The following is a 27,850-nucleotide window of genomic DNA, read 5'->3' as shown; positions in this document are numbered from 1 at the left end:
TTCTGAAATATTGGATATAAATTAAATAATAATAAAACCAAGCCATATGTATTTTTAAGTGCCACCAAAACCTTTGGTTCCATAAGAGGTGTTTAAATGTGCTGTTCTGGTATATAGTATGATCATGATTTTCTCTGAATGTTTATTACTGCTGCTGTGACAAAGTAGGAGTAGGAGTAGGAATGAAAGACAAAGTGGTGTATTAACATATTGGATCTAATTGTTTTATGCAGGACTTGTTTTGGGGTAGTTATCTCCAATGGCAGATGGAGGATGGAGAACAAATCTTACAGTAATTGAATTGTGACATGTTTCTGGAATATTGGCAATACCTCACTTTTAAGAAGCTTGTAGGGCTGTGGGGTTTGGATAATTCATTGGATTAGCCGCTATAACTGTGTGCTCCAGACCAGAATAAATCCACATCATCCTTGAGTATTAATAGTATAACAGAAATCTAGAGTTGGAAGGGACCCTTGCGAGATTATCTAGTCCCGCCTCCTGTGCTGCAGCAGGACCAAACTATGCCTAAACCAGTCCAACAAGTGTTTGTCCAACCTGTCCTTAAAAAACTCCAGTGATGGGAATTCTACAATTCTCTTGGAAGTCTGTTCCACAGCTTAACTACCCTTATTGTTAAAGTTTTTCCTAATATTATTGGTGAACGGCAGTAATTTTTGTTGCAGTCCAGCACATTTGGAGTTTCTCTTTCATATGCAGTGCTGTATTACTGCATGTGAATGTAAGCACTTTACTGTTGCAGCAGACCTAAGTGTTTCATAGGAAGACCTATGATGTGTTGCTGCAACAGAGCATGGATACCTTCACTGCATCCACAACACTATAATTGGTTTACAAGTAAATCAAAGCCTTTGATTTACCATATGGTCAACCATCTTGATGGCAATCTGTCAGGATTATTTGGAAGTTGTTTCATATCCATAAGCAGTTTGTTTGCCCTTTTCTGCACCGCTTCCAGTTCCGATACATCTTATTTGAGATGGAGCGACCAGAACTGCACACATTATTCAGGGAGAGAAGTAGCATGGATGTATATAGTGGCATTAAGATATTTTTAGTCTTGTTATCTATCCTTATTCCTAATGTTGTTTGCTTATTTGACTGCTGCTGCACATTGAGAGGATATTTTCAGAGAGCTATCCATGATGACTCCAAGATCTCTTTCTTGAATGGTAACAGCAAATATAGACCCCATCATTTTGTATGTATAGTTGAGATTTTTTTTCAAATATGCACTTATCAACATTGATTTTCACCTGCCATTTTGTTGCTCAGTTACTAAATTGCTTCCTATCTTTTAACCACTTTTTGATCCATAAAAGGACCTTCCCTTTTATCCCATGACTGCCTGTTTTGCTTAAGAGTGTTTGGTGAGAGACTTTGTCAAAGGCTTTCTGAAAGTCCAAGTACACGATATCTACTGAATCAACCTTTTCCACATGTTTGTTTGGCCCCCTCAAAGAATTCCAACAAACTGTTGAGGCATGATTTCCCTTTACAAAAAACATGTTGACTCTTCTCCAAAACATATCTTGTTCATCTATATGTCTGATAATTCTGTTCTTTATTATGGTTTCAACCAATTTACCCGGTACTAAAGTTAGGCTTACTGGGCTGTAATTGCCAGGATCACCTCTGGAGCCTTTTTTTAAAAATAGGCAATACATTAGCTACCTTCCAGTCATCTGGTACAAAGATTGATTTAAGAGAGAAGTTACATTCCACAGTTAGTAGTTCTGCAATTTCATATTTGAGTTTATTCAGAACTCTTGGGTGAATACCATTTGGTGCTGGTGACTTATTGCTGTTTAATTTATCCATTTCTTCCACAATCTCCTCTACTGACACCACATTCTGGGACAGTACTTCAGATTTGTCACCTAAAAAGAATGGCTCCGGTCTGGGAATTTCCCCCATAGCCTTTGCAGTGAAAACCTATACAAAAATTTCATTTAGCTTTTCCACAATGGCCTTGTCTACCTTGAGTGCTCATTTAGCATCTCTATTGTCCAGTAGCCCCACTGGCTGTTTAGCAGGCTTTCTGCTTCTGATGTACTTAAAAAAATTTTGCTAATAATTTTTGTGTCTTTAGCTAGTTGCTCTTCAAATTATTATGTGGCCTGCCTTAGTATACTTTTAAACTTAGCTTGCGACAGTTTATGCTCCTTTCTATTGTCCTCACTAGGCTTTGACTTCCAATTTTAAAAGAATGCCTTTTTGCCTCTAATTACTTCTTTTATTCTGCTGTTGAGCTATGATACCATATTTTTTTTTTCGGTCCTCTTTAAAAAAAAAAAAAGGGTTATACATTTAGTTTGAGCTTCTATTATGGTCTTTTAAAATTGTCTTCATGCAATTTGTAGGCATTTCACCTTTGTGAGTGATCTTTTTAATTTCTGTTTAACTAGCTTCCTCATTTTTGTATAGTTCTCCTTTTTGATGTTCATTGCTATTGTGGTGGGTTTATTTCATCCTACGTGGATGTTAAATTTATTTACATTATGTTTGCTGTTATCAGCTGATATTGTTTGTTGATTCAGCTATATTCACCTCTTGGACCAGATCCTGTGCTCCACTTAGGACTAAATCAAGAATTGCCACTCTACTTGTGGGTTTCAGGACTAACTGCTTCAAGAAGCAGTCATTTATGATGTCTAGATATTTTATCTCTGCATCCCTTCCTGAAGTGCCATATACTCAGTCAATATGAGGGTAGTTGAAATCCCCTATTATTACTGAATTTTTTGCCTTTGTATCTTCTCTAATCTCTATGACCATTCACAGTCACTGTCACCATCTTGGTCAGGTGGTTGATAGTATATTCCTACTGCTATACTCTTTTTGGTCATACCCCAAGGTTTGTTGTTCCTGCTCTGCAGTTTGCCTGTGGCTGATATTCATGCTGTTCTGTCCAGTGTTTAAACTGTACTTGGGAATCCAGTTTCAGAAGGAGTCTGAGACATTTCTTCTTCTTTTTTGTGTAGTCAATGTACTTATCCAAATGCACTTCTCCATTACCACCTGTCCTTTCATAGCAAGAAGACATAATGCGAGGGGAACTATAGATAATATCCATAGTTAGAGAAGCCTCTGTAGACTTATTCACCCAAAGCTTGCATCTCACTATTGAATATGATCTGCAGTCATTACTGATTTCATACTTTGATAAAGGCAGTGTATTGCTCCTGTGATGGGGCAAGGCCAGATGGCTACAGTAAAGTACTGAGGAACAGGTATGTTAGCCCCAGGCTAAACAAATCCCTGGTACCATGGTAACCAAATGGCAGTTGCTCCACGTTAATCAAGACACCTGGGGCCAATTAAGATCTTTCTGGAAGGCAGTGGAGATAGCTACATTGATTAGAACACCTGCAGCCAATCAAGGCAGGCTAATCAGGGCACCTGGGTTTAAAAAGGAGCTCACTCCAGTCAGGCGGGGAGGAGCCAGAGGAGAGGAAGCGCGTGTGAGGAGCTGGGAGCAAGAGGCTCAAGGAGCTGAGACTGAGAGGGTGTGCTACTGAAGGATTGAGGAATTATCAGACAATCAAGCATTATCAGACACCAGGAGGAAGGTCCTGTGGTGAGGATAAAGAAGATGTTTGGAGGAGGCCATGGGGAAGTAGCCCAGGGAGTTGTAGCTGTCATGCAGCTGTTACAGGGGGCACTATAGACAGCTGCAATCCACAGGGGCCTGGGCTGGAACCCGGAGTAGAGGGCGGGCCCAGGTTCCCCCCAAACCTCACAACTCCTGATTAGACACAGGAGGAATTGACCCAGACTGTGGGTTCCACCAGAGGGGAAGATCACTGAGGTGAGCAAATCCACCAATAAGCACAGGACCCACCAAGGTAAAGGAGGAACTTTGTCACAGCTGGTGTCTGGAGTGGGGTTTTTGTTGTGCACAGCGCGGCGAAAGAAGGAGGGTGATCTTAAGAAAAAAAAAAAAGAGAGGGTTAATTTTTTTTTTGGTCATCACAATGGATGACGTAGTGCGGGCACTGATACAAGCCACGGCGGCCCAGCAGGAGGCTACCCGTGTCCAGGCAGCCGCCCAGCAAGAAGCAGTGCGGCTGCAGCAAGAGACTGATTGCCTGCTGATGGACCAAGCTGCTCAAGACCGAGCTATGTTGCAGGAACTGATAAACCAGGTAAAGACCCTTACAGAGCTGAACCGTGGCCATGGTGGGACGCGACTCATATGGGCTAGCCATTGGCTGCAGAAAATGACATGGGAGTTTGATGTAGAGGCATACCTTCTGGCCTTTGAGAGGACAGCCCTACGGGAGGCCTGGCCTCGAGCTCAGTGGTCTGGCATCCTTACCCCATTCCTGTGTGGGGAGGCCCAGAAGGCCTACCATGATCTGCCTGAAGAAGCTGCAGCAGACTAGTCCCAGCTGAAGGCAGAGATCCTGGCCGGATCTGGAGTAACAATCGCAGTGCGGGCCCAGCGGTATCATGAGTGGAGGTACCAGGAAGACAAAACCCCACGGTCCCAATTGTATGACCTCATCCATCTCACACGAAAGTGGTTGCAAACAAAGTCCCGGAGTCCGGAAGAGATACTAGAGGTTCTGGTCATTGACCGGTACATGAGGGCACTGCCACCAGATCTCCGCAAATGGGTAGGTCAGAATGATCCATCCACCTATGACGAGATGATCACGCTGGTAGAAAGACGCATGACAGCCGGGGAATTGACCCAGCTACTCAAGGAAAGCCCCTTTCGTAGCAAACGCCCAACCCCAACCCTGGAAGATGGGACAGCCAAACCCCCGGGGAGCCCTAGGTGGAGGAACAGGGGGGCTGAAAACCAGCAGAGACGCCAGAAGGAAGGGATTGGCCTGAGTGGGGGGAACCCTGGGACTAAACCCCCTAGCCCACATGATAGGAGAATAATTAGAAACAAATATAGATGTTATGCATGTGGGGAGTGGGGACACATAGCAGCACAGTGTCCCAGCACCAAGGAGCCTATGCAATGCAATGGGGGATTGGGAGGTCCCATGCGCCCTTATCCACCTTGCAGGCGTTGCATTAGCCCCGCATAACTACACCAGGCCGGTGAAGATAAATGGAGCAGAGACTACAGCACTTGCGGACTCGGGGAGTGCTATCACCCTTATATCGGGTAAGCTGGTAAAAAGTAGCCAGCTGCTGCAAGCCAAACATGTAGCAGTGACGTGTGTGCATGGGGGGAGCCATTACCTCACCATCCCAGTGGAGACAGAGGTTCAGGGGAACCCCATTAAGGTGACAGTGGGCGTAGTTCCTAAACTCTCATATCCTGTAGTTATTGGGAGGGACTATCCAGGGTTTGAAAAGTTACTCCCCCCGGAGAGGCTGGAGGGAGGTGGAGACCCTGTTGGCAGTGACTCATCATTGGGGGAATATCAACCTCCAATGTTTTCTGAGTTTTCTCAGGATCTATTCTCAGCCCCCCAAAAGGTTCGGAAGACAAAAAAAGAAAGGAAGGCTGCGAAGGTTCTGGGAACCCAGATCCTGACCCAGGGCCAGAAGACCGCGCTAGTAGGCAGATGGACACGAGCAGCCATCAGAGAAACTACCAACATGGAAGGTGAGCCAGAGGCTGGCCCCAGCTGTGATGGCAACGAGCCATTGGAAGAAGCAGAAGCCGGCCCTTGGGAGCTCAGGCAGGTTAGTCCTGGGAGAGAGACTTTTGGACAGGACCAGGCAGAGGACCCTAGATATGATAACGTCAGGAAGGAGGTGGCTGAGATAGATGGGATACCAGTGGAGGGGAAATTCCGGGATCCAGGACCCTACTTTATAGTGAAGAAAGATCTCCTGTACTGTGTGGTGCAAATGCAGGAGCAGGAGATACATTAACTTCTGGTGCCACGAAAACATCAAAAAGCCATATTGAGCCTCGCCCACAGTTACCTGTTTGGAGGACACTTAGAGGTAGAGAAAACCCAGGCCAGGATCCTGTGGAGGTTCTTCTGGCCAGGAGTACATGAAGATGTCAGGCGATACTGCACCTCTTGTCCAGAGTGTCAGCTACGTAGTCCTCGCCCACACTTACGGGCCCCTTTGATACCTCTTCCAATAATAGAGGTACCATTTGAATGCATAGCCATGGATCTGATTGGGTCCCTAGAGAAGACAGCTTGGAGCCACCAACATGTGCTGGTTGTATTAGACTGTGCAACTTGATACCTGGAAGCCATCCCCCTACCCAACATAGCTTCCAAGACAATAGCTAAGGAGCTAGTACAGATCTTTTCCCGGGTTGGGCTACCCAAGGAGATACTGACTGATCAAGGGACACCTTTTGTATTCAAGTTGATGAAAGATCTCTGTTCATTGCTCCATGTACAAGCCCTACGGACCTCTGTATACCACCCACAAACAGACGGTCTTGTAGAAAGGTTCAATAGGACTCTCAAGGCCATGATCAGAGAAGTGTTGAGCCAGGATGGGAAAGACTGGGATACCCTATTGCCTTACCTCATGTTTGCCATGTGGGAAGTTCCACAAGCCTCCACAGGTTTCTATTTGAACTACTATATGGGCGCTACCCCCAAGGCATATTGGATATAGCCAGAGAAGCCTGGGAAGAGGAGCCAAATCCCAGAAAGAACATAGTCGAGCATGTACTACAGATGAGGGATCGGATAGCCTGAGTTACACCCATTGTACGGGAACACTTGGAGAAAGTACAGGAGACCCAACTGACCCATTATAACCACCAAGCAAAGCTTTGACGGTTCCAACCAGGGGATCGAGTAATGGTCCTGGTGCCCACAGCAGAAAGCAAGCTGTTGGCCCAGTGGCATGGACCCTATGAAGTAATTGAAGCCGTGGGAGAGGTAAACTATAAGGTGCGGCAGCCAGGCTGCAGGAAACTGGAGCAACTTTACCACGTCAATATTCTAAAACCTTGGCATGGTCGAGATGCATGCTTAGTCACCCAAGAGACCCTTCCCCAGGAGGATAACTTACATGAGCAAGTGAAGATATCACCCGACTTGATGCCAAACCAAAAACTCGAGGCAGCCGACCTGATTAATAGCAACCGAGATGTGTTCTGTACAAAACCAGGGCGGACGACTGAGACCTATCGCCATATCTGCATGATCCCCGGAGCCAAGGTAACATTGAGACCCTACCGAATCCCAGCAGCTAAAAAAGAAGAAATCAAGGCCGAAGTGAAGAAAATGTTAGAATTAGGCGTTATTGAAGAATCCTGCAGTCTGTGGTGCAGTTCAATAGTTCTAGTGCCTAAACCTGACGGTACCATGAGATTCTGTAATGACTTTCGCTGACTGAATCAAGTATCCCAATTTGATGCATACCCCATCCCACGCATCGACAAACTGGTTGACCGACTGGGTAGTGCCTGATTCTTGACTACACTGGATCTGACAAAAGGGTATTGGCAGATTTCCCTGACAAAAGAAGCTAAAGAAAAGACAGCGTTCTCCACCCCGGACGGGCTATTCCAGTACACAGTGCTCCCTTTTGGGCTACGTGGGGCCCCAGCCACATTCCAGCACCTCATGGATAAGCTGCTGTGCCCCTATACTAGTTATGCAGCTGCATACCTAGATGATGTAATCATCCATACGCCAGACTGGGAAACCCACTTGGAGAAAGTTGAGGCCGTACTACACACCTTAAGGCGGGCTGGCCTCACCGCTAATCCTGCTAAATGCACCATAGGACTAGCAGAGGCTAAGTACCTGGGATATATTGTAGGAAGGGGTATAGTGAAGCCCCAAACTAATAAGCTAGAGGCAATTCATAACTGGCCCCGGTCGACCCAAAAGAAGCAAGTCCATGCGTTCCTAGGTGTGGTAGGCTACTACCGACATTTTATTCCCCACTTCGCCAGTAGGGCAAGTCCTCTAATGGACTTGGTGAAGGCCTGAGGTTCAGACATGGTGAAGTGGACCGACGCAGCAGAGAGGGCATTTTAAGAGCTTTGGACAGCCCTCTGTAATGACCCCATCCTCATAGCCCCGGACTTTATCAAGGAATTCATTTTACAGACAGATGCTTCTGCGGTGGGGTTGGGGCTGGTTCTGTCACAAATGATTGGAGAAGAAGAACACCCGATCCTCTACCTAAGCAGAAAGCTACTCCCAAGAGAACGGAAGTATGCAGTAGTCGAGAGAGAATGCCTTGCCGTCAAATGGGCCATGGAGACACTGCGTTATTACCTCTTAGGCTGGCGATTTACTCTTGTGACGAACCATGCACCCTTCCAGTGGATGCAGAGAAATAAGGAAAAGAATGCAAGGGTCACCAGGTGGTTCTTATCCCTCCAACCATTCCAGTTCTGCATACGGCACAGGGCTGGATGCCACCACGGCAACGCTGATGGTCTTTCACGAGCACACTGCCTGGCATCCCAAGTTGCCCAACCCTATGGTGTTGAGCTGAGGCGGGGGATATGTGATGGGGCAAGGCCAGATGGCTACAGTAAAGTACTGAGGAACAGGTATGTTAGCCCCAGGCTAAACAAATCCCTAGTACCATGGTAACCAAATGGCAGTTGCTCCACGTTAATCAAGACACCTGGGGCCAATTAAGATCTTTCTGAAAGGCAGTGGAGATAGCTACATTGATTAGAACACCTGCAGCCAATCAAGGCAGGCTAATCAGGGCACCTGGGTTTAAAAAGGAGCTCACTCCAGTCAGGCGGGGAGGAGCCAGAGGAGAGGAAGCGCGTGTGAGGAGCTGGGAGCAAGAGGCTCAAGGAGCTGAGACTGAGAGGGTGTGCTACTGAAGGATTGAGGAATTATCAGACAATCAAGCATTATCAGACACCAGGAGGAAGGTCCTGTGGTGAGGATAAAGAAGATGTTTGGAGGAGGCCATGGGGAAGTAGTCCAGGGAGTTGTAGCTGTCATGCAGCTGTTACAGGAGGCACTATAGACAGCTGCAATCCACAGGGGCCTGGGCTGGAACCTGGAGTAGAGGGCGGGCCCGGCTTCCCCCCCAAACCTCGCAACTCCTGATTAGACACAGGAGGAGTTGACCCAGACTGTGGGTTCCACCAGAGGGGAAGATCACTGAGGTGAGCAAATCCACCAATAGGCCAGGACCCACCAAGGTAAAGGAGGAATTTTGTCGCACTCCTTTTCACTTTTAAATTGTCTTGAACTGGTATCATAATGTCACTCTGACAGATTTTTTAATATTTGTGTTTTCATCTAAAGATAGTTCATTGTTGTGTATTTGGGTTGTATGTTTGAAACAAAGGGATAATTTTAAATGGAGTGAGTGTGCAAATGTGGGTCATTTCTTTCAGTAATGCCGTATACTTTACAATATGCATTATTATTTCCCTATGTAAAAAACTTGAGGTATATCCCAGAGTGCTAGCAAGCATCCAGATCATCTCTCAATTTCTGAGGAGCATAAAATGTTTAACTTGGTTGTGTGGCTGTGTCTCACTCTTTTATATGTGATCACTTTCATCAATGGTGAGTGTGGTACTCCTGTAACCCTTCTATCAAGTGGTGTCAACAGAAACAAGGGCTGATTTCAGTATCTAGTGGTTCCTCTTAACGTTACAAAACAGGCCTGGCTTTTGAACCTCCACCCAGAAATCTGGGAAAACCAAACACCACCACTAGGTGCCTCTAAGAGGCAATTCTTGCCTACTCACAAGTACTGTGTCTGTGTATAATAAAAGAAAACTTACTAAAAGGGAGAAGGAACTCAGCATTAATTTGGGAAAACACCAGAACAATGTTTCAAAAGTATGCAAACCACAATCTCACACTTACCCCACAGTATCTTGGGGAGTCGTCCTTTGCTTCCGTTTTCCATCTTATGATGTTGAAGTCTGATGGGTGAATGATCCTTTAACACACCACTCCGCTTTTCCTCTGCCGCACCCACTCACAGTTGGTTGTTTGAAGTAAAAATCCCAGAATTCAGGGTTTGTTCACAGGGGTTCACCTCCCTCTAAGGGGGTTGAGCAACGTTACTTCTTCCGGCTGTTGTTGTCTCTGCCATCTTTGCTGCTACTCACCACTGTCTCTGTCATCGCTTGCTGCTGCTCTCTGCTTCCCACTTGCTACTGCCTCTGCCTCTAGCCGCAATGCAATGTTCTTGTGTTCCACCACTTAGACAGCTCTTAGTGATTTCACCAAGTAGTGAGGAAACTTGTTATTGCTATAGCCTCTGCATTGTTTTTTGTTACACACTGTCCCCTTCTACCCATTCATCAGTGATTCAGTTCTAATGATCTCTGAGCAGACACAGGAACTCTATTTGACTCTGATCAGTTCTGTCTTTAAATGTCAGAAGTAAAGGATCTAATGGTATTTAGGACACTTTTTAAACAGAGTCTATACCCTCAAGTAGTAACATCTGTCCCCCACCGCTCTGACTTTCACTTGGATTTGGCATCACTCCCCCCTGCTTAGCAAGTGAGGTTAAGTTAGGGTGACTCCTCAATTAGGGCATGTAAGTATACTTCTGCTGCCTGTTAGGGATAATAATATTTAATTACCCCTGTGTTCAAGACTAAAGTGAATTTTAACCCAAAACAGCCAAAATTGATCACTTTGGGAAAGCAGGTCTGTCTGCTGATCACCTTGGCACAGTAAATGTGTCTGTGCAAATACTGTCTGCTCCTGAGGTCTTTTCCTCCAATTCATTAATAGATGGCATGGGAGAACTCATTCAGACCATGGATTACACTCCCTTTCCACAATCTAAATGCATTTGCCCTGCGTTTGATCGGGAGAGCAGTGATGGCCAGCCACATTTCAGGGACACTGAGGGAAAACTAGTAAATACTGCTCCCCAAAAAAGCCTGACTTGACATTGCAAATAGTAATTATGTCATTGAATAAAATAGCCTCTCATCTCTGTACCAAATGTGTGAAACAAATACTAAAATTGTTTCTGGATAACAAAATAACGACACAGAGGACCTGAGAAAGATGATTTTTTTTCATAGTTGCACATTGGGACCCCATTGTACTAAACACTGTTTATTACATAGTTAGAGACAGTCTCTGCCACAAAGTGCTTACAATCTAAATAGAGAAAATAAACAAAGAGTGGGAGAAAGGAATTACTGTTTCCACAATTTACAGATAGGACAAGTCACTGAGTCTGTGCCTTAGTTCCCTAAGTCACAGAGAGGGTGAGTCCAGTGCCTTGACCAAAAGACCATCCTTCCTCTCCCAGCTTTAAAATATCAAGGTTTAGGTTTTGTTTCTTTATGAATAAATTGTTTTTGCAAGGTCCGATGTCTTCTGAAATCTTTTACATTTCCTGCTGTCTCCTCTAAAGTCTTGTTGCTTCCTCAATCCAATGTATCTCATTTGGGCTTTGTCTTGCTATTCTGCATTAATCTGTTTCTTTTAGGGCAGATTTTTCTTTCCAAGCTCAAATTATCCTTGATATGCTCAGGAAATTCAGATTTATTAGGCCTTTTGTCTGATTTTTGGGGTATGGTGGTAGTGCTTTGACAAGGAGAATGGCAACCGATCTTAAATATAGAGAAGTCCAAAGCCACCTGAATTGGTCTATGATGTCATTGATTATCATTCCTTTTGACACAGTTTCCTTTTATGGACCATGATTATTCCTTCAACAATTGCTGAGAGGTTTATTTGGATGGTGGGATATCCTTTACCTTAGTTTATCTTGTTAGGAATACGTGCGGTCTGTAGTGAAGCACTGATTTTTATTGCTGAAAGGGTAGTGGTGGAGTACAGTGCTAGAATCTCTAGATTGGCAGCAGCTGGCTTCTTCAACTCAATTTATTTTTAGGGTTCACTTATTTATTCTGGCATTTGGTGATGGGTTGCCATCTGCCTTGACTTTCCCACTGACGGCAATAGCAGTTCTGTTTGTGGATCCATGTTCAGCATGCTGTAGCTTTATTAGTCAAATGTGCTCACCAGAAATAGAATAGAAATGTAGGGCAGGAAGCAGAGCCAGCTCCAGGGGTTTTGCCGCCCCAAGCAGACAAAAAAAAAAAAAAAAAAAGCCGCGATGGCGATCTGCGGCAATTCAGCTGGAGGTCCTTCGCTCTGACTGGGAGTGAGAGACCCTCCACCGAATAGCTGGACCTGCTGCCCCTCTCCGGAGTGGCTGCCCCAAGCACGTGCTTGCTAAGATGGTGTCTGGAGCCGGCCCTGACAGGAAGAGAGCTCAAGAGGTTATCAAGTCCAGCCCCATGGACTGAAGCAAGACCAAAAATACCCAGACCATCCCTGCCAGGTGTTTCTCCAGTCTATTCTTAAAAACCTCCAATGACAGGGATTCCACAACTTCCCTTGGAAGCCTGTTCCAGAGTTTAACTAACCTTATAGTTAGAATGTTTTTCCTAATATTAAATCTAAATCTCCCTTGCTGCACATTAACTCCTTTTCTTCTTGTCCTACCTTCAGTGGATATGGAGAACAATTGATCACCATTCTCTTTATAATAGCCCTTAATGTATTTGAAGACTTTTTATGAAGTTCCCCATTGTCTTCTTTTCTCAAGAGTAAACATACCCAGTTTTTTTAGCCTTTTCTCACAGGTCAGGTATTCTAAAAATTTTTATCATTTTTGATGTTCTCCTCTGGTCTGTCTCCAATTTATCCACCTCTTTCATAAAGTGTGGTGCCCAGAATTGAACATAATACTCCAGCTGAGGCCTCACCAGTGTTGAGTAAAGTGGAACAATTACCTCCTGAATCTTGCACAAGACATTCCTGTTAATACACCCTAGAATGTAGTAAGTAATGTTAATGCACAATGTAGGCAAGGTCATGGTGGTGTTATGAGTCACTTGAAAAAGTAAAATAATAAAATTGTCCCATTGTATTCAAACTCTGTTCAGTTCTCCTATTAAGAACATAAGAAGTGTTCTTCCTTTCTGATCACTGCTGGGTCCCAAGATGTGTTAACACCAACCATAGAATCTGGCCTTGTATGATAAGGAAAGGGTGTGCTCTTCAAATGTCTTCAGAGATGTTCTCTAGTGCACATGTGACCTTACCTGTATTTACCTGCTCTATTGGGTCACCTCTTTCCCTTTATCCTGCTCCTGGAAGTTGCACACCATTATAATGGGCTTTTTTTAAAACATCAATGTAATCCTAATTTTAAGAACAGGGTAAAGATCTTAAACCAGGGGTTCTCAAACTGGGAGTCAGGACCCCTCAGGGGGTCGTGAGATTATTACATGGGGGATCGCGAGCCTCCACCCCAAGCCTCACTTTGCTTCCAGCATTTATAATGATGTTAAATATATAAAAAAGTGTTTTTAATTTATAAGAGGGGTTGCACTCAGAGACTTGCTATGTGAAATGGGTCACCAGTACAAAAGTTTGAGAACCACTGTCTTAAACTGTTGGAAGATTTCACTGCTTAGTTCCTGAACCTGATTAGCTAGAATTTGGGGAGTTCAGGTCAACAGAAGATGCATAGGCAGGTCAGAGACTGCTTTGCTTTGGGTGATGGAGGAAAGGAGAGAGGGCTTCATGTTATGATACTGACATAACTATACCTCTCTTAAAGCTTGCCTTATAACTCTAAAATGTCTGTGTTTTGCATTTTCTACTGACCACGCACGCACTCACACACAGTTACACACAGTTTTAGTGGGTGTCTCTTCCCTTCGTCTTTAGATGGGGTGGTAATTTGTTTGTATTAGTTTTGCTGCTGCGGCTTTGGCATGAATAAACCATGATAATGCTTAGTTAGTCCTGCCTTGAGTGCAAGGGACTGGACTAGATGACCTCTCGAGGCCTCTTCCAATTCTATGATTCTATGTTCTCCACTATAAGCACGAAGACTCTTCAAGTCCTGTTTCTTCCCCACCTCATGGACTCTTTTCTAGGTGCCTTCAGGGCTTCGTGGACAAGCACATTTAAAAGTTTGGGGAAACCGGCACCTAACGGAGGAAGGTTACATCTTTCATAACTATACCACAGTAACCATAGATAGCAAAGGGACATCGGTGTTCATCCAGACTGACAAGCCTGTCTATAAACCCAAGCAGAAAGGTAAAGTAGCCTCTGTGAACCTCAGAGTTTCCACTTTTGCATGCAAAAACTTTAATACTTAGATGAGAACTTTTAAGAATAATCCCTGAGACCACAGCTCTTGTTGAGTACTACCTCTGATGATTAATTAATTTTCCCTTTTCTCCCTTTATAGTGCTGATAAACCTTTTTATGGTCACTTCTGACCTGCGACCGATCAATGAGAAGGTTAGTGAATAGCTTTCCTTCCCATTGTAAAATATTGTAAGTGTTCAGCATTTCCTGTTTATCACACACCTACATGGAGTTACACAGCAATATAGTGAGTGGCTGTTCCCTTCATCTTCAATTGCTCTGGTATCTCCTACTATGGGTTGTTACAATAAATGTGTTTGCTAGGATGTTGTAGTTTTATGTTTAGTTTCTGAATTTGGTCACAACATTGTAGCCAAAGGGTAGAAGTAAGTGATCATCTTTAATTGCTTTGTGTAGGTGTAATACTGTAGTGAAATAAAACTCTATAATTAGGCCAAAGCAGCTGTGGAGGAGGAGTGTTTGAGGGACTAGCACTTTGAAACTGATATTACGGGAGCACCCAGAGGCCAGGATCAGTCACTTAACCAGAGGTCTGAAGGGCCAGTTTTCAAGTCAGATGTTTGAATGAAATGGTTGTTTGACCAAACCACTCTTTCACATGAGAGGATATTACGTGTCCCTTCTGCACCAACATGCAGGGGCCAGAAGCTCTGTGGCATACCCTGCTTATGCTAGCCTCACAGCTCCTCTCGAGATAGAAGAATACAGCTTTGTCTCATGGGTGTTTTTATTCTTTGTTTCTTTCAGATTGAAGCCTATATAGTCGTGAGTATCCACCATTTAGTAAGTGGCATCATTACACAGGGTCACTGAGGCCTCTCTGAAGGGAGCAGGTCACAAGTTCATTCTCTGCCAAATCTATCATCACCATCTCTGCTTGGAGTTCAGAAATGTTTTCCCATAAATGCCTCTTCAAGGGAAAACTGAACAAATTGGTTGCATCCACTGGGGTTTATGAATATAACAACTTTACCCATCTCTCTCCTTTTCCTTGTGCAGATACATTCCTATGCTGCACCTGGCTGGGGTAATGTGATTATCTTTGCACCCAGACTTATGGTAATGGATTCATTTGAAATGCATGGAGATGGAGAGATTTTGCTAGATTGCTCATATACCCCTCTCCCTTTTTTCTTTGTTTTGACAGGAATGAGGGACTCTTTTTTTTGACCATCCTCTTTTAACTAATTTCTTTATCTGACAAGAAATGGAAGAGCTGACCCCATGGTGTGTACTTTTGTTAACTGACTGACTAGCTTTAGTGCTGACACAAAATATCCCAAGCCATGGATTATTATTGTTTTTTAGAAGATTGATGCTAATTATTTGTGTGAAAGTGAAATTGTTTGTTGCAGGCTGACAGTTAAAAGTACTAGTGAAATTTACCTTTTTTGTGATAATGTCTTTTATCCTAAACCATTTTTTAGGATCCTCGGGGGTCTCGGATGATAGAATGGAGCAATCTGAAGCCATTTTGTTGTGGTAAATTTCTGCCTGTTACAGTTTGGCATAACTTTATTTTCCTCTGCTAGCTAACATTAATTTCTGCCTTTTGGGTTTTTTTATTGAAATAAAGGTTTACAGAGATTGTCTGATACTCAGAGAGGGCTCACAGTGTATTTCTTCTCTCCTAGGTATTGTAAATATGAGTTTCCCTTTGTCTGATCAGCCAGTATTTGGCGAGTGGTTTATTTTTGCTGAAATGCAAGGGCATGCATACAACAAATCCTTTGAAGTTCAGAAATATGGTGAGTTATTGCCTGCAAGTCCACTTTGATCATAATCCCAAAAATATTCAGAATACTGACACTATGAAATATTTTTTATTTGAGCTGAAATAATCAAGAAATGATGTATCAAAAATTCCAGAAGAAAAAATTCCTGTCAGATGTAACATGTGGCAGGAAATGGACCCTGGAAATTTAACCAGACTCTTAGCTGATGTAGCAGTGCAGCGACTCACCCCTGCAGCGCCTCCTGCTGGTCATCTGGGAATTAGTTCTTTTCCAGCTATTGACGGACCCTCTGCAGGCCAGTGTCCTGCCACCGCTTGGCCCCTGTGTCCCTCCCAGGACTTAACATAAGAACATAAGAACGGCCGTACCGGGTCAGACCAAAGGTCCATCTAGCCCAGTATCCTGTCTTCTGACAGTGGCTAATGCCAGGTGCCGCAGAGGGAGTGAACCTAACAGCAATGATCAAGTGATCTCTCTCCTGCTATCCATCTCCATCCTCTGACAAACAGAGGCTAGGGACACCATTCCTTACCCATCCTGGCTAATAGCCATTTATGGACTTAACCACCATTAATTTATCCAGTTCCCTTTTACGCTGTTATAGTCCTAGCCTTCACAAACTCCTCAGGTAAGGAGTTCCACAAGTTGACTGTGCGCTGTGTGAAGAAGATCTTCCTTTTGTTTGTTTTAAACCTGCTGCCCGTTGGTGCCCCTTGCAAACCCGGGGTGCTTGTCCCTGGCAGTAACCCCTCACTCTTAGGGTCTCCCCTCCCCGGGGAACTCCCACCCTCATCCCCACCTCACCTCAGTCATAGGCTACTGCCAGTCACCAACTAGCCCCTGCTTCCTGGGGCAGACTGCAGTATAAGCCACTCATCACAGGCAAGGGGTTTTTGGACCTGCTGCCTTTCTCTACAACCCAGTACCTCCAGGGACCTTGTACAAGGCCCTGCAGCCTGGGGAGTTTCTGGCTCGGAGCTCCCCGGCTCCTCTGGCATTTCCACAGCCCTGCTTCAGTACCCTTTAGCACTCAGGCAGCTAGGTCCATCTCTCTCCTCAGCTAGAGGGAGACTGTTGCTCCTGGCCCACTGCCCTTTTTATACAGGCCAGCTGTGGCCTGACTGGGGCATGGCCACAGCTGTGGCTGTTTCCCCAATCCACCGAGGCTTGCTGCTTTCCTAGCAGCAGCGCCCTTGCTGTCTCAGCCCTCTCCCAGGGCTGATTTCAAGCTCTTCAGGGCAGGAGCAGGTGACGACCCCGCTACAGTTGATATCTTTTATAATATAAAGGGGTTTATATTCATCCTCATGTGGCACAATCTATGTATTTAGGTAACAAAGACTTCACTTTATTTTGGAAAAACAGTTAAAGTTATTTTAAGTCAATCACTAAGTTTTTTCCTTCCTTCACCAGATCCCCTCTTGGGACCCTCAGAATTCCTAATCATCGCCCCTCTCTTATTTTTGCTCTTAAGGCGCCCTGCCCTATCTCAAAGTCCCTTTGGCTGGTGAGAAATGGGGATTGTTCCCCGCAGGTCCCCAAGAGCAATATCTGATCCTGTCCACTGAGGTATTTATACTGTGCTCATCATCAGACCTATTCCTGAAATGGCGGTGGGAGGTACTGCAGGTAATGCAAGGTGCTCCTGCCCCTCACTCCAAGAAGTGAAACATTGTGCCTGCCACCCAGCTCCTAAATGAAGTTTTGGGTTCAGTTCTGTAGCTCAGATCCTCCATATGGGAACATGATGTATGGATGTGGGGCAGCTGATCACTAACTCATTTTAGGGAATGGTTACTTAATAGCACATTGCTAGTAGGATTCTGGTTTGATGCATCAGCTGATATTGATATGTTGCTTTCGTTCTCTATTCAAGGCTGTGCGTCTTCACCTTGCCTGCAGTGCTCCAACCACCAGAAGGGATCTTGTCAAAGATATATAGCTATTAGTCCATCCTGGATTCTAAGATGTTTGTAAAACACCTCTTCTCTTTTTTGCTCCATTTTAGTGTTACCAAAATTTGAGCTATTGATTGATCCACCTCTCTATATCCGAGATCTTGCGACTTGTGAAAAGGGAACTGTCCATGCCAGGTAGGGGGTATGTTACAGATACAGTCCCATATTTGATAGGTTGCAGTGTAGCTGTGGGATAATGGAGTCATCTACGCTCAGAGGGAGCATGTGTCTCATCCCCCAAATGTTCCAGCATGACTTCAGAGCATTGTCAGATGATTTTCCTGTCACTGCACATTTGAATGTGATGCTCAGGTACCCGTAGTCTCCTGGCTTCTGTAATAAAGTTTCTAATTCCTCCATTGCATACACATCTCTGATTGTATGCTGTACTGTGTGTTGAGTGACTCCTTCATGCGTAAGGTCTCTGGAGGAAGAGGAAGCTGCTCTAATGTTTGGTTTAGCACCATAGCAATTCTTCATCATGCTAAGGTCCACAGATCCATTACAATGGGTACTTCAGCCTTCTTGCAATTTGGGGGCAAAACCAGACCAGTCAGTCACTGCCAGCACAGGAATGCCTCACCTCCTGAAGTTCCTTGCAGTCTTATCTGCTTCCCCAGCCACTGGTGGCTGGCTTATCCATCCTTCCCAGCTGAAGAGCTTTTCTGAGGGAAATTCCAAACTTTATTTCAAATTTCTGACTAACGGTTAGCCTCAATAATATGTCCATCTAATTCCTAGTCATGTTCCAGGATTGCATTTATTATTTGTGTAGATGTTCCCCTCAGCTCTGTTTCCACTTCTGAGGTGTTTGAGGCAGCTGGTGCCCCTGCAGGCTTCAGGGAGCAAGCGAGGCTGAGGAAGGCAAAGGTAAAATGAATGGTCTGTGTCTCCTACCTCACCCCCTTAGCAGGTGTTGGAAGAACACCAAGGCTTTCATGACAGAAGTTGGATTAAACAGAGTGGAAGCTGCAACCAGAAGTATCCTCATTTATTGTAAGTAATTTTGATTGACTGGTGATTGATTTCTGGTATCTGCAAACAACAATAAAGTGCCCTGTGGCCTCTCCATGTGTCAGGACCTAAGATATGAGGTAAGGGATGATCTCTCCAAAGCTGGGCAAGATCTCTGCTATATACCTCCCCACCTTTTCTGCTTCTCTCCAGGACCATATAAAAGATAGGAAAGAGAGAGGGGATTGACACTGTTTGTTTATGCCCTTCTGCCTGAAGAGGCTGTAGTTCTCTATGACCTGACTAACTTAAGATTGGATCTTTCAGTGTCTCTGCCTCAAAGAGGAAGTTTGCTATTGGAATATATAAATTAGATTCAAAATAGATGTAGGGATGAATTGATTATCACTCTTGGACTCTAGAAGGAAATAAGTCAGCAAATAAAAAAGTACCATATTGGACAAATTAAACGTTACCTTGGATTCCTCCAAGAGGCCTCTAATATGGATACTTGAGGACATTCAAACAAAAGGTCACATCTCTATACTATAACATTCTCATTATGTTCAAGAAAATAAAGTTTTGTGCAAAACCTGATATTAAATACCCTCTTAGGAGACCTATCCTGATTCCAGCACTTCCGAAGTTATAAAGCACAACTTTGGAACCTCATTCAGGTCCTTACAGCACTTTCTCAATTGAGTCATTGTGGGAGGTATCATATACTTCCTATCCATTAAAGTGGACTACCAATTAACTATTTATTTGCAATCGGATGAGTTTATGGAGTTGTGCACTCCCAGATGAGACTAGTATTGTACTCTTAATTCAGAGAGGTAGTCCTCACAACTGTCATAGCATTCATTCCCAAAGTAAATCCAAGAAATACTCTTTTTTTTGTCAAGCATCAAAGTCTGCACTGTGGGAACTGGGAATACTGACAATCTGAGGGCAGAAGAGTCATATCTCTTGTCATGAGATTTGCTAGGCAGCCATGTTGCCAACAATTCACGAGATGTTACATATTGATCATCCAGTCTTTAGCCAGTGCCCTTTTTCTGCAGAAGTCTTCTTGCCTAACTGTCCAGGGGAAGATGCAGTATATAATATACCTAATTTTGGCAGTCCATATTTAAAAGATAATCCTGTTGCCCATTCTAGTGGTACACTGCTGTGAAAATTCCATTGTAACGGACCTATGGCGTTTAGCACAATGAAGATAGAAACATTTATCTGTGCTTACTTAAAAATTTCCTTTCTTTGAGTCATCTGTAATTTAGAAAAGTAGAATAGAATTATCCTGACTGTGACTTGTCTCAATGAAGTCAGAGCAGAACTCCTGTGGGTGGGACAGTCCCCTGCTGCCGGTGACTGACAGGTCTAGTTCTGCCCTCAAACTACAAGCAGGCTGGAGTACCTATTGTAACAAATCCCTAGACCTTATTGCTCAAAGAAAGAAAATTTTCATCTAAGCACAGATAAACTTTCCTCTTAAAGGGATACCTTTTCAAGCTAAAAGTTGTGTGGTATGGGAAAAAAAGTCTTCATCTTTGTTCTTTAAATCATTTCATGTTTAAATTATTATAACATTGAATGCACTTTCCACCATTTCTGCGTTTTGTTTATTTTTTGCATTTCACTCTGTCTGGGAGAGCGCTCCTAGACTGCTCAGTTTCACTTTCTGGTTCTCATCATTGTGCTGGCATAAGACTGCTATGTCTGAATTGCAGATGTTGGTATTTGAATTTGAAAAAGAGTTGTTTCCACTGAAACTTTTAAAAGTAGCTGTCTGTTCTTCTCAGAATGAACATGAAATGTTTGTATTGGGGAGGAGCCTACATGCTGATTTTTTTTTGCAACAGAAAAAAGAAAATATAGAAATTAGAAGAGGATTGTGCTGAGTTTAAAAAAAATCCGAAAACAGATGGAGCCTGAGATTAATCTGACTTTCAAGTCAGATCGTCTCTGTTAGTTTGGATGCCTCTGTACAGAAGCCTGCAAAGCTGGAGACAGAATCTTTCTGTTGTCAGTCTAGTTTAGTTTAGATCAACTGTTCGGAAGTTTCTAGTAAAAACTTTCACTGAGATATTAACAATTGGCATTTAGAAATAGCCTCTTGTGGTGGCTTTTATTTTCTGAGTTCTAGGTATGCAGGCATTGTGGCTCCCGCTTGGGTTAATCAAGAAAATAGAGAGGAGCCAATCTGAGGTTTTCATTATCTTGCTTCTTCTATTTCAGATACACATTTGGGAAACCAGTGACAGGAAAGTTAACTGTCAACATGACTATAAATGGAGTCGGGTACTACCGGCATGAAGTGGGACACCCTGTCCTCAAAACCATAGAGGTGAGGGGGATCATTAAATCAGCTGCAATAGAAAGGCCTGATCTGCACCCTTTGATGTCAATACCAGAGCTTCCTTTGATTCAGCAATGCAGAATCCGGGCCTAAATGTGTTACCTGAGCTCTACATACTAAAAATACTAGAGTATTTCACATGTTATCTGATTGTGTCAATATTTGGAAGAGGGGTGTTTAATGAGATAGTGCTAACAGAGTGCTAGGTGTTTTAGAGTATACTGATGGGAAGAACGTGTGGGAGTGATGGAGGTTGGGTCGGTGTTATCACAGATTATGGATGAAGAACACACAAAATATGTTGCTGGTTGTTTTCTCCCTTAGGGAATGTGTCCCCATACCCAAGACCCTTTAAAATAAGACAAAGAAATACCCCATCGCCTCCTAAAGAAATCAAGCCCCATGTTCTGTATTTGACCAGAAACACTTTTTTAACTGCACATGATGAATAATGTTTTCCTTCCCCGGCCTGGCTGATAGATTGATGGCTCTGCTGTTTTCGATGTGTGTGTGAGAGACATGATGCCAGCTGATGTCCCAGAGCATTTCCGAGGCACGGTCAATATTTGGGCCACTGTGACCAGTTCTGATGGGAGCAAGCAGGTCACATTTGATGACTCAACGCCTGTTCAGAAACAGCTGATTGACATCAAGTATACTAAGGATACTAGGAAGCAGTTCAAACCTGGCCTACCCTACAAAGGGAAGGTAAGCTTGGAGATACGGGGACACTCAGGGTGGTTGATAAAAAGGGTATATGTGCAATTTATCCTAATGTGTTATACACCATGTGCTGAGACGTTCCTTTTATCTGGTGCTGAGTTTTATAACTATATGGAATTGCTAATAACACAAAATGGCTTGTTTTATTAATAAAATGACTGTTTAGGTAGAAGTCACTTACCCTGATGGGAGCCCTGCTGACGGGGTCACAATTCGAATCAAAGCTGAGTTAACTCCAAAGGATAACGTTTACACAAGTGAACTGGTATCCAGAAGTGGCTTAGTGGAGTTTGAAATCCCCTCTATTCCTACAGCTGCCCAGTATGTCTGGCTGGAGGTGGGTAAAAGCTCTTTATTGGATTAATGGGTTTTAATAGAGCTAATCTTGTCAAACGTGCACTTTGTGAATTGGTGCTAAAAATGGGAAATCAGTCAGTGACCTGAAGAAGTGCTCTGTGTGAGCTTGAAAGCTTGTCTCTTTCACCAACAGTAAAAGATATTACCTCACCCACCTTGTCTTTGTAGTGACACTGGGAAGCTTTTTAGCTCAGACTTAAACTTTCACTTTTGAACTGTAGTGAATATTTATCCAACCCCATGTTGCCGATAGAACTGATGATAATAATAATAACAGGATAGAGTTGTCTGCCCTACGTAGATCAAATACAGAGTGGCATTAAGAATGTTTCAAACATCTCAGTAGAAAGTGAGTGAGAGAAAGTGGGAGGGGGCAGTGTCTGGAATGAGAGTGGTGGTGAGAACTGCATGATAGGAAGGGACAGGAGCCCTGCATTCTATGTGTGAATAACATTCAGATGCATTTTTTCTTAAGACCAAAGTGACAGCAATTGATGGGAAACCTGCAGGGGACCAATATCTGCCAAACTACTTGTCTATCAGCAGCTGGTACTCACCTAGCAAGTGCCATATCCAGCTCCAAGCACCAGACAAGCCTTTCCAGGTAAGACAGCTTAATGTTACATTATGATACGTCTGCATTTCTTGGCTCGTTCATACTTGTTGTCCTAATGAAGTATTTCCAGATATACCTGGGGGCCATAGCCTATTATTGTATCCATGGCAGACCTTAAGAGGCTTCACTTTAGACACTGACCCATCTTTAGCCATGACCTACTTCACTACTAGGTGCTGCCTGCCTTACCTGCTGCTGAGAATGTACCATATTTCCAAAAGTATAGAAATGGGTGAAGAGAGAGTTTTGATCCCCAGTGGAGACCCACTACACTCTAGATCTCAGATCACAAATTAGCTCCCCACACCCTAAAGTCTGTATGAATTGTATAGTAAAAATGACAATGATATTAAGATTTTGGTTCAAATCAAGAAATGCCAATTGATTTGAAGTGAAGCCAGAGTGGGATGAATTAATCACCTAATTCCCAGATTGGAACTGTCTAGTCTCCTTGGGATTAGGAGTCTGAATCCCAGCAGTATCAATTCAGTCCTTTACCTCCAAAAGGTAAATGAACCAAGCATCTTGTAGTTTTCTATTAGAGAGGGTCGTGACTTTTGGGGGGAGACCCTAAAAACTGAGTTTCTCTTCTGTGTGTAAAAGTTTTCATGATATGTATACTAAGAGTAGATTTGTCCATAGCCAGAATTTCTCATCCTTTTTGTTGTGCTGATTACCATTTAAGTGCTGCTCTCCACCCCAGAAGAGGCTGCATGTCAGTGATGGGTTTGTATATATGCTTTGTAAAGTACTCTGGGATCTGGTGGTCCATATATCTGACCTACTACTATATAATCAGCAGGCCTAGTAGGCTGAGTTTCAGAGTCAGTGTAGCCAAATAAGGGAGTTTTATGATTGCATTTCATGGCAGTTTAATGGCTAATTAACTTTTACAAGATTTCTGAGGTATGGAAAGGGGATTATGCACTACTAATCTGAGCACATTGTTCTTGTTATAACCTGATTAGAACTAATTCTGCTGTGGGAAAGCAGGGAATTGTGTGACCAGCTGATGTGGGAACCATTTCTTCAGCTCTGCCAGTTCTTACTGGTGTTCCAATTAACTACATATTTTTTTCATGAACAGTTTCATCATTTTGCTCTCAGGAACTCTAAATGCCTCAAATATTTAACATCATAAGGCTCTTCTCTCTAGACCCTTCTGCATTTTCACTGCATTTAACCATTTGGGGTTTTCACTTCCTGTGCCACTGTTTTGGTTTGCACCATGTGCATGCAGTAGGGAGGTGGGACTGTTAGCACTTAAGAGAGAGGCTTCTCAAAATATTTCATTGGGATTCAGGTTTGTTAGTCCATTTTCAGCATTAATTGAACATGATTTTGTACCTTAAATGGGTGAGGTTGGCCTGGAGCGGCAGACGGTTCTGTGTGGGGGGAAATATGGCGTTACAATAACATATGTTAGTTCCCAAATCCCAAAAAGAAGAAGCTTGTACTGCTGATGAAGTGCTCCTTTGCCCCACAGACGGCACCATCAGCCAGTGACAAGTCAGTGACTCCCTGGCCTTGAAAAGATGCTGACCTGTCCTGTGGGGAATGGCCATGGTGACAGCAAACCCTCAAAGAACTCCCTCCCTCATGGGAATTCCTGTAAGGACAATAGTCTTGGATGGGGTATAGCTTGCTCTTTTTCACCTACTGGAAGTGAAGAGACAGTGCAGAAAACAAGCAAAGAATCCTGTGGCACCTTATAGACTAACAGACGTTTTGGAGCATGAGCTTTCGTGGGTGAATACCCACTTCCTCAGATGCATGCATGCATCTGAGGAAGTGGGTATTCACCCACGAAAGCTCATGCTCCAAAACGTCTGTTAGTCTATAAGGTGCCACAGGATTCTTTGCTGCTTTTACAGATCCAGACTAACACGGCTACCCTCTGATGCAGAAAACAAGTGCACTGCTTTGAAACATCTTGCAGATACTAGGTGTATCTGCCTGGGAAAGGGAAGCACTCCTCATGTCTGTTTGTTTCATGTGGCTTATAAAGTCAACATCATAAATGAACTTTCTTCCCACTTCAGATTTTCCTGATTTGTTTCAGGACAGGCCTGTTGTGTATAAATTAGCATCTGCACATTACAGTAATCACCATGTGTAATCTCAATTAAACAGCAGAGCCCATATTATACCTCCTCCCTGCCCCTTGTGAGATCTGAACCTTGTAAAAGGGTGTCTAAAATTCAACCCATTCTGACAGCTGCTCTGTGCCAAAGTCCTTAAACCTCAGGATTCCAGAGATTCCTTTATTCCTTACACTAATCCATATAGCTCCTGCACCTCATCCTCCTGTAGACTCCCAGGGACCAAAGTGCTGCCCACAGGTGCTCTTTGTCATGGAGGGAATACACCAGACTGTTCAGTGTGAATGTAATAGTCTCTTCCTTGGGGTAGGAGCCATGTCTTGTGTGTGATGCTGATCCCCAACTGCTGTTCCGTGCTTTACAGATAATAAAAAGGGTCAGCAATGTTCATTATAACAAACCTGACCCCTGGCTACTATGTCTCTTTGCCAGGTGGGAGAGGAGGCCCAGATCGCAGTGAAGTCCACGTGTCCATGTAATTTCACTCTACATTACGAAGTTGCATCGCGAGGTAATATTGTCCTTTCAGGGCTGCAGCCTGGTAACATCACACAGCAAAGGAGCAAAAGAGCCACATTCCCCTTGGATAAGAACATCCATGTCACTCATTTCCCAGGAACAGGTCAGTAGCTAAAATCTTGCCCTGGCAACAAAAGTGCTAATCCTCCTCCTTATCTAGAATGAGGGCTTCCCTCTTAGTGAAGACAAACCTGCTTATTGTTAAGTCTCTTAGCTGTTCCTTGCTCATGCTAAAGGGCACAGAATGAATGTGTGGAAGGGTGCACATTAAATTTTATGGACACCTTGACATATAAAGTTCATTTACTGTAAATAGTAAATCTGCTTTTACCCTAATATCGCTTAGGGCATGAGATATGCTGTGCCTGGTAGGGATAGGACTTCTAGGCCTGGTAGCACTCGGATGGAAGGAAGGACACCAGGCCTGGGTAGTGCTGGGGTGGAAAGTGACCAGGAATGCTGGGCCTAGTAGCAATTGGAGATATGGAGGGGTGCAGGGAAAAGGATGCTGGCACTGGTAGTATGTGAGCGGAAAGAGGTGCTGGGCTTGGTAGTGCTCAGGGCAGGATGGGGGAAGTGTAACACTGAGGGGTTTTCAAAATGGAGAGAGGTAAATCATGGTGTCCCCCAGGGATCTGTACTGGGACCAGTGCTGTTTAACATATTCATAAATGATCTGGAAAAAGGGGTAAACAGTGAGGTGTCAAAATTTGCAGAGGATACAAAATTACTCAGGATAGTTAAGTCCAAAGCAGGCTGCAAAGAATTACAGAGGGATTTCACAAACTTGGTGACTGGGCATCAAAATGGCAGATGAAATTCAGTCTTAATAAATGCAAAGTAAAGCACATTGGAAAATATAGACCCAATGATGCATACAAAGTGATGGGGACTAAATTACCTGGTACCACTCAAGAAAGAGATCTTGGAGTTATGGATATGTCTCTGAAAACATATGCTTAATGTACAGTGGCAGTCAAAAAAGCTAACAAGGTTAGAAACCATTAGGAAAGGTATAATAAGACAGAAAATATCATAATTCCACTATATAAATCCATGGTACACCCCCACCGTAAATACTGGATGCAGTTCTGATCACCCTATCTCAAAAAAGATATATTAGAATTGGAAAAGGTAAAGAGAAGGGCAGCAAACATTATTTAGGGGTATGAAACAGCTTCCATATGAGGAGAGACTAAAAAGACTGGGATTTTTTGGCTTGGAAAAGAGATGACTAACAGGGAATATGGTAGAGGTCTAAAAAATCATGAATGGTGTGGAAAAAGTGGATAAGGAAGTGTTATTTACTTGCTCATGTAACACAAGAACCAGGGGTCACCCAATGAAATTAATAGGCAGCATGTTTAAAACACACATAAGGAATTATTTCTTCACACAATGCACAGGCAGCCGGTGGAACGCCTTAGCAGGGGAGGTTGTGAAGGCCATAAGTATAGCTGGGTTAAAAAAAGAATTAGATAAGTTCATGGAAGATAAGTTTGTCAGTGGCTATTAGCCAAGATGCTCAGGGATGCAACCCCATGCTCTCGATGTCCTTAGCCTGTAACTGCCAGAAGCTGGGAGTGGACAGTAGGGGATGGATCACTCAATAATCACCCTGTTCTGTTCATTCCTTCTGAAGCATCTGGCATTGACCACTGCCGGACGACAGGATACTGGGCTAGATGGACCATTGGTCTGACTCAGTATGGCCGTTCTTATGGGGCAGGAGGCACAGAGGGATGTTGTGGATATGAGAGGGAGCACAGATGAATGCTGGGCCTGGTAGCACTTGGCTGAGGAGAAGAATACTGAGCCTGGTAGTATGTTGAGATGGGACATGGACAGATGCTGGACCTGATAGCAGATGGGCACTGCAGGGGAGGACACCAGGTCAGGTAGTACTCGTGGGTGGGGGACACTGCCTTTGACAAATAACTATGTGCTTTGTACAATTTGTCATTTAGCACCTACCAACCCCCCTGCAACGGAGGTTGAAGTCTGCATGACCTTCCTCCATTTCATGTTGGCTCACAGCATGGCTCCTCTGGGCCGTCTCTTGGTGTATTACGTCAGGGAGAATGGAGAAGGGGTCACAGACAGTCTGCAATTCACTGTCAAGTCCTCCTTTGAAAACCAGGTATCAGCAGCACTGCCAGTGAAGAGGAGAGGATGGCCTCTCTTGTTACTCTTTGTAGTTTTGTCATTGGAACATTGTGTGAGATAATGAGGGTTTTATTTAAATACCTAGGTTTCAGTGGCACTTTCAGCAAATGAGACAAGGCCTGGTGATGTTGTGAACCTCAAAGTTAAAGCCGCGAAGGGAAGCTGTGTCTGCATTGCTACGGTGGATAAGAGCGTCTACCTTCTCAAGACAGGTTTTCAGCTGACGTCTGCCCAGGTGAGAGAGAGCTCAAGGCTCTGTCTTGTTCTTTCCCC

The 27,850-nt window shown here is 43.9% G+C and overlaps 1 protein-coding gene across 1 annotated transcript in view; it reads left to right on the top strand.

Annotated features, from left to right (window-relative positions):
- CPAMD8 (C3 and PZP like alpha-2-macroglobulin domain containing 8) overlaps nucleotides 1-27,850 on the top strand; it is a 139,553-nt gene that overhangs the window by 46,561 nt on the left and 65,142 nt on the right. The window contains exons 14-26 of the mRNA XM_030540055.1: nucleotides 13,847-14,012; nucleotides 14,167-14,219; nucleotides 14,835-14,852; nucleotides 15,515-15,569; nucleotides 15,722-15,835; nucleotides 17,832-17,916; nucleotides 20,974-21,082; nucleotides 21,575-21,802; nucleotides 21,984-22,154; nucleotides 22,650-22,778; nucleotides 25,325-25,514; nucleotides 27,379-27,551; nucleotides 27,663-27,812. Coding sequence (XP_030395915.1) covers nucleotides 13,847-14,012; nucleotides 14,167-14,219; nucleotides 14,835-14,852; nucleotides 15,515-15,569; nucleotides 15,722-15,835; nucleotides 17,832-17,916; nucleotides 20,974-21,082; nucleotides 21,575-21,802; nucleotides 21,984-22,154; nucleotides 22,650-22,778; nucleotides 25,325-25,514; nucleotides 27,379-27,551; nucleotides 27,663-27,812 — 1,641 coding nt within the window. The remainder of the gene's footprint in view (nucleotides 1-13,846; nucleotides 14,013-14,166; nucleotides 14,220-14,834; nucleotides 14,853-15,514; nucleotides 15,570-15,721; nucleotides 15,836-17,831; nucleotides 17,917-20,973; nucleotides 21,083-21,574; nucleotides 21,803-21,983; nucleotides 22,155-22,649; nucleotides 22,779-25,324; nucleotides 25,515-27,378; nucleotides 27,552-27,662; nucleotides 27,813-27,850) is intronic.

This window comes from Gopherus evgoodei, chromosome 22 (assembly GCF_007399415.2).
Source record: "Gopherus evgoodei ecotype Sinaloan lineage chromosome 22, rGopEvg1_v1.p, whole genome shotgun sequence".
Taxonomy (NCBI): Eukaryota; Metazoa; Chordata; order Testudines; family Testudinidae; genus Gopherus; species Gopherus evgoodei.
This window is presented reverse-complemented; position numbering and strand designations above follow the sequence as displayed.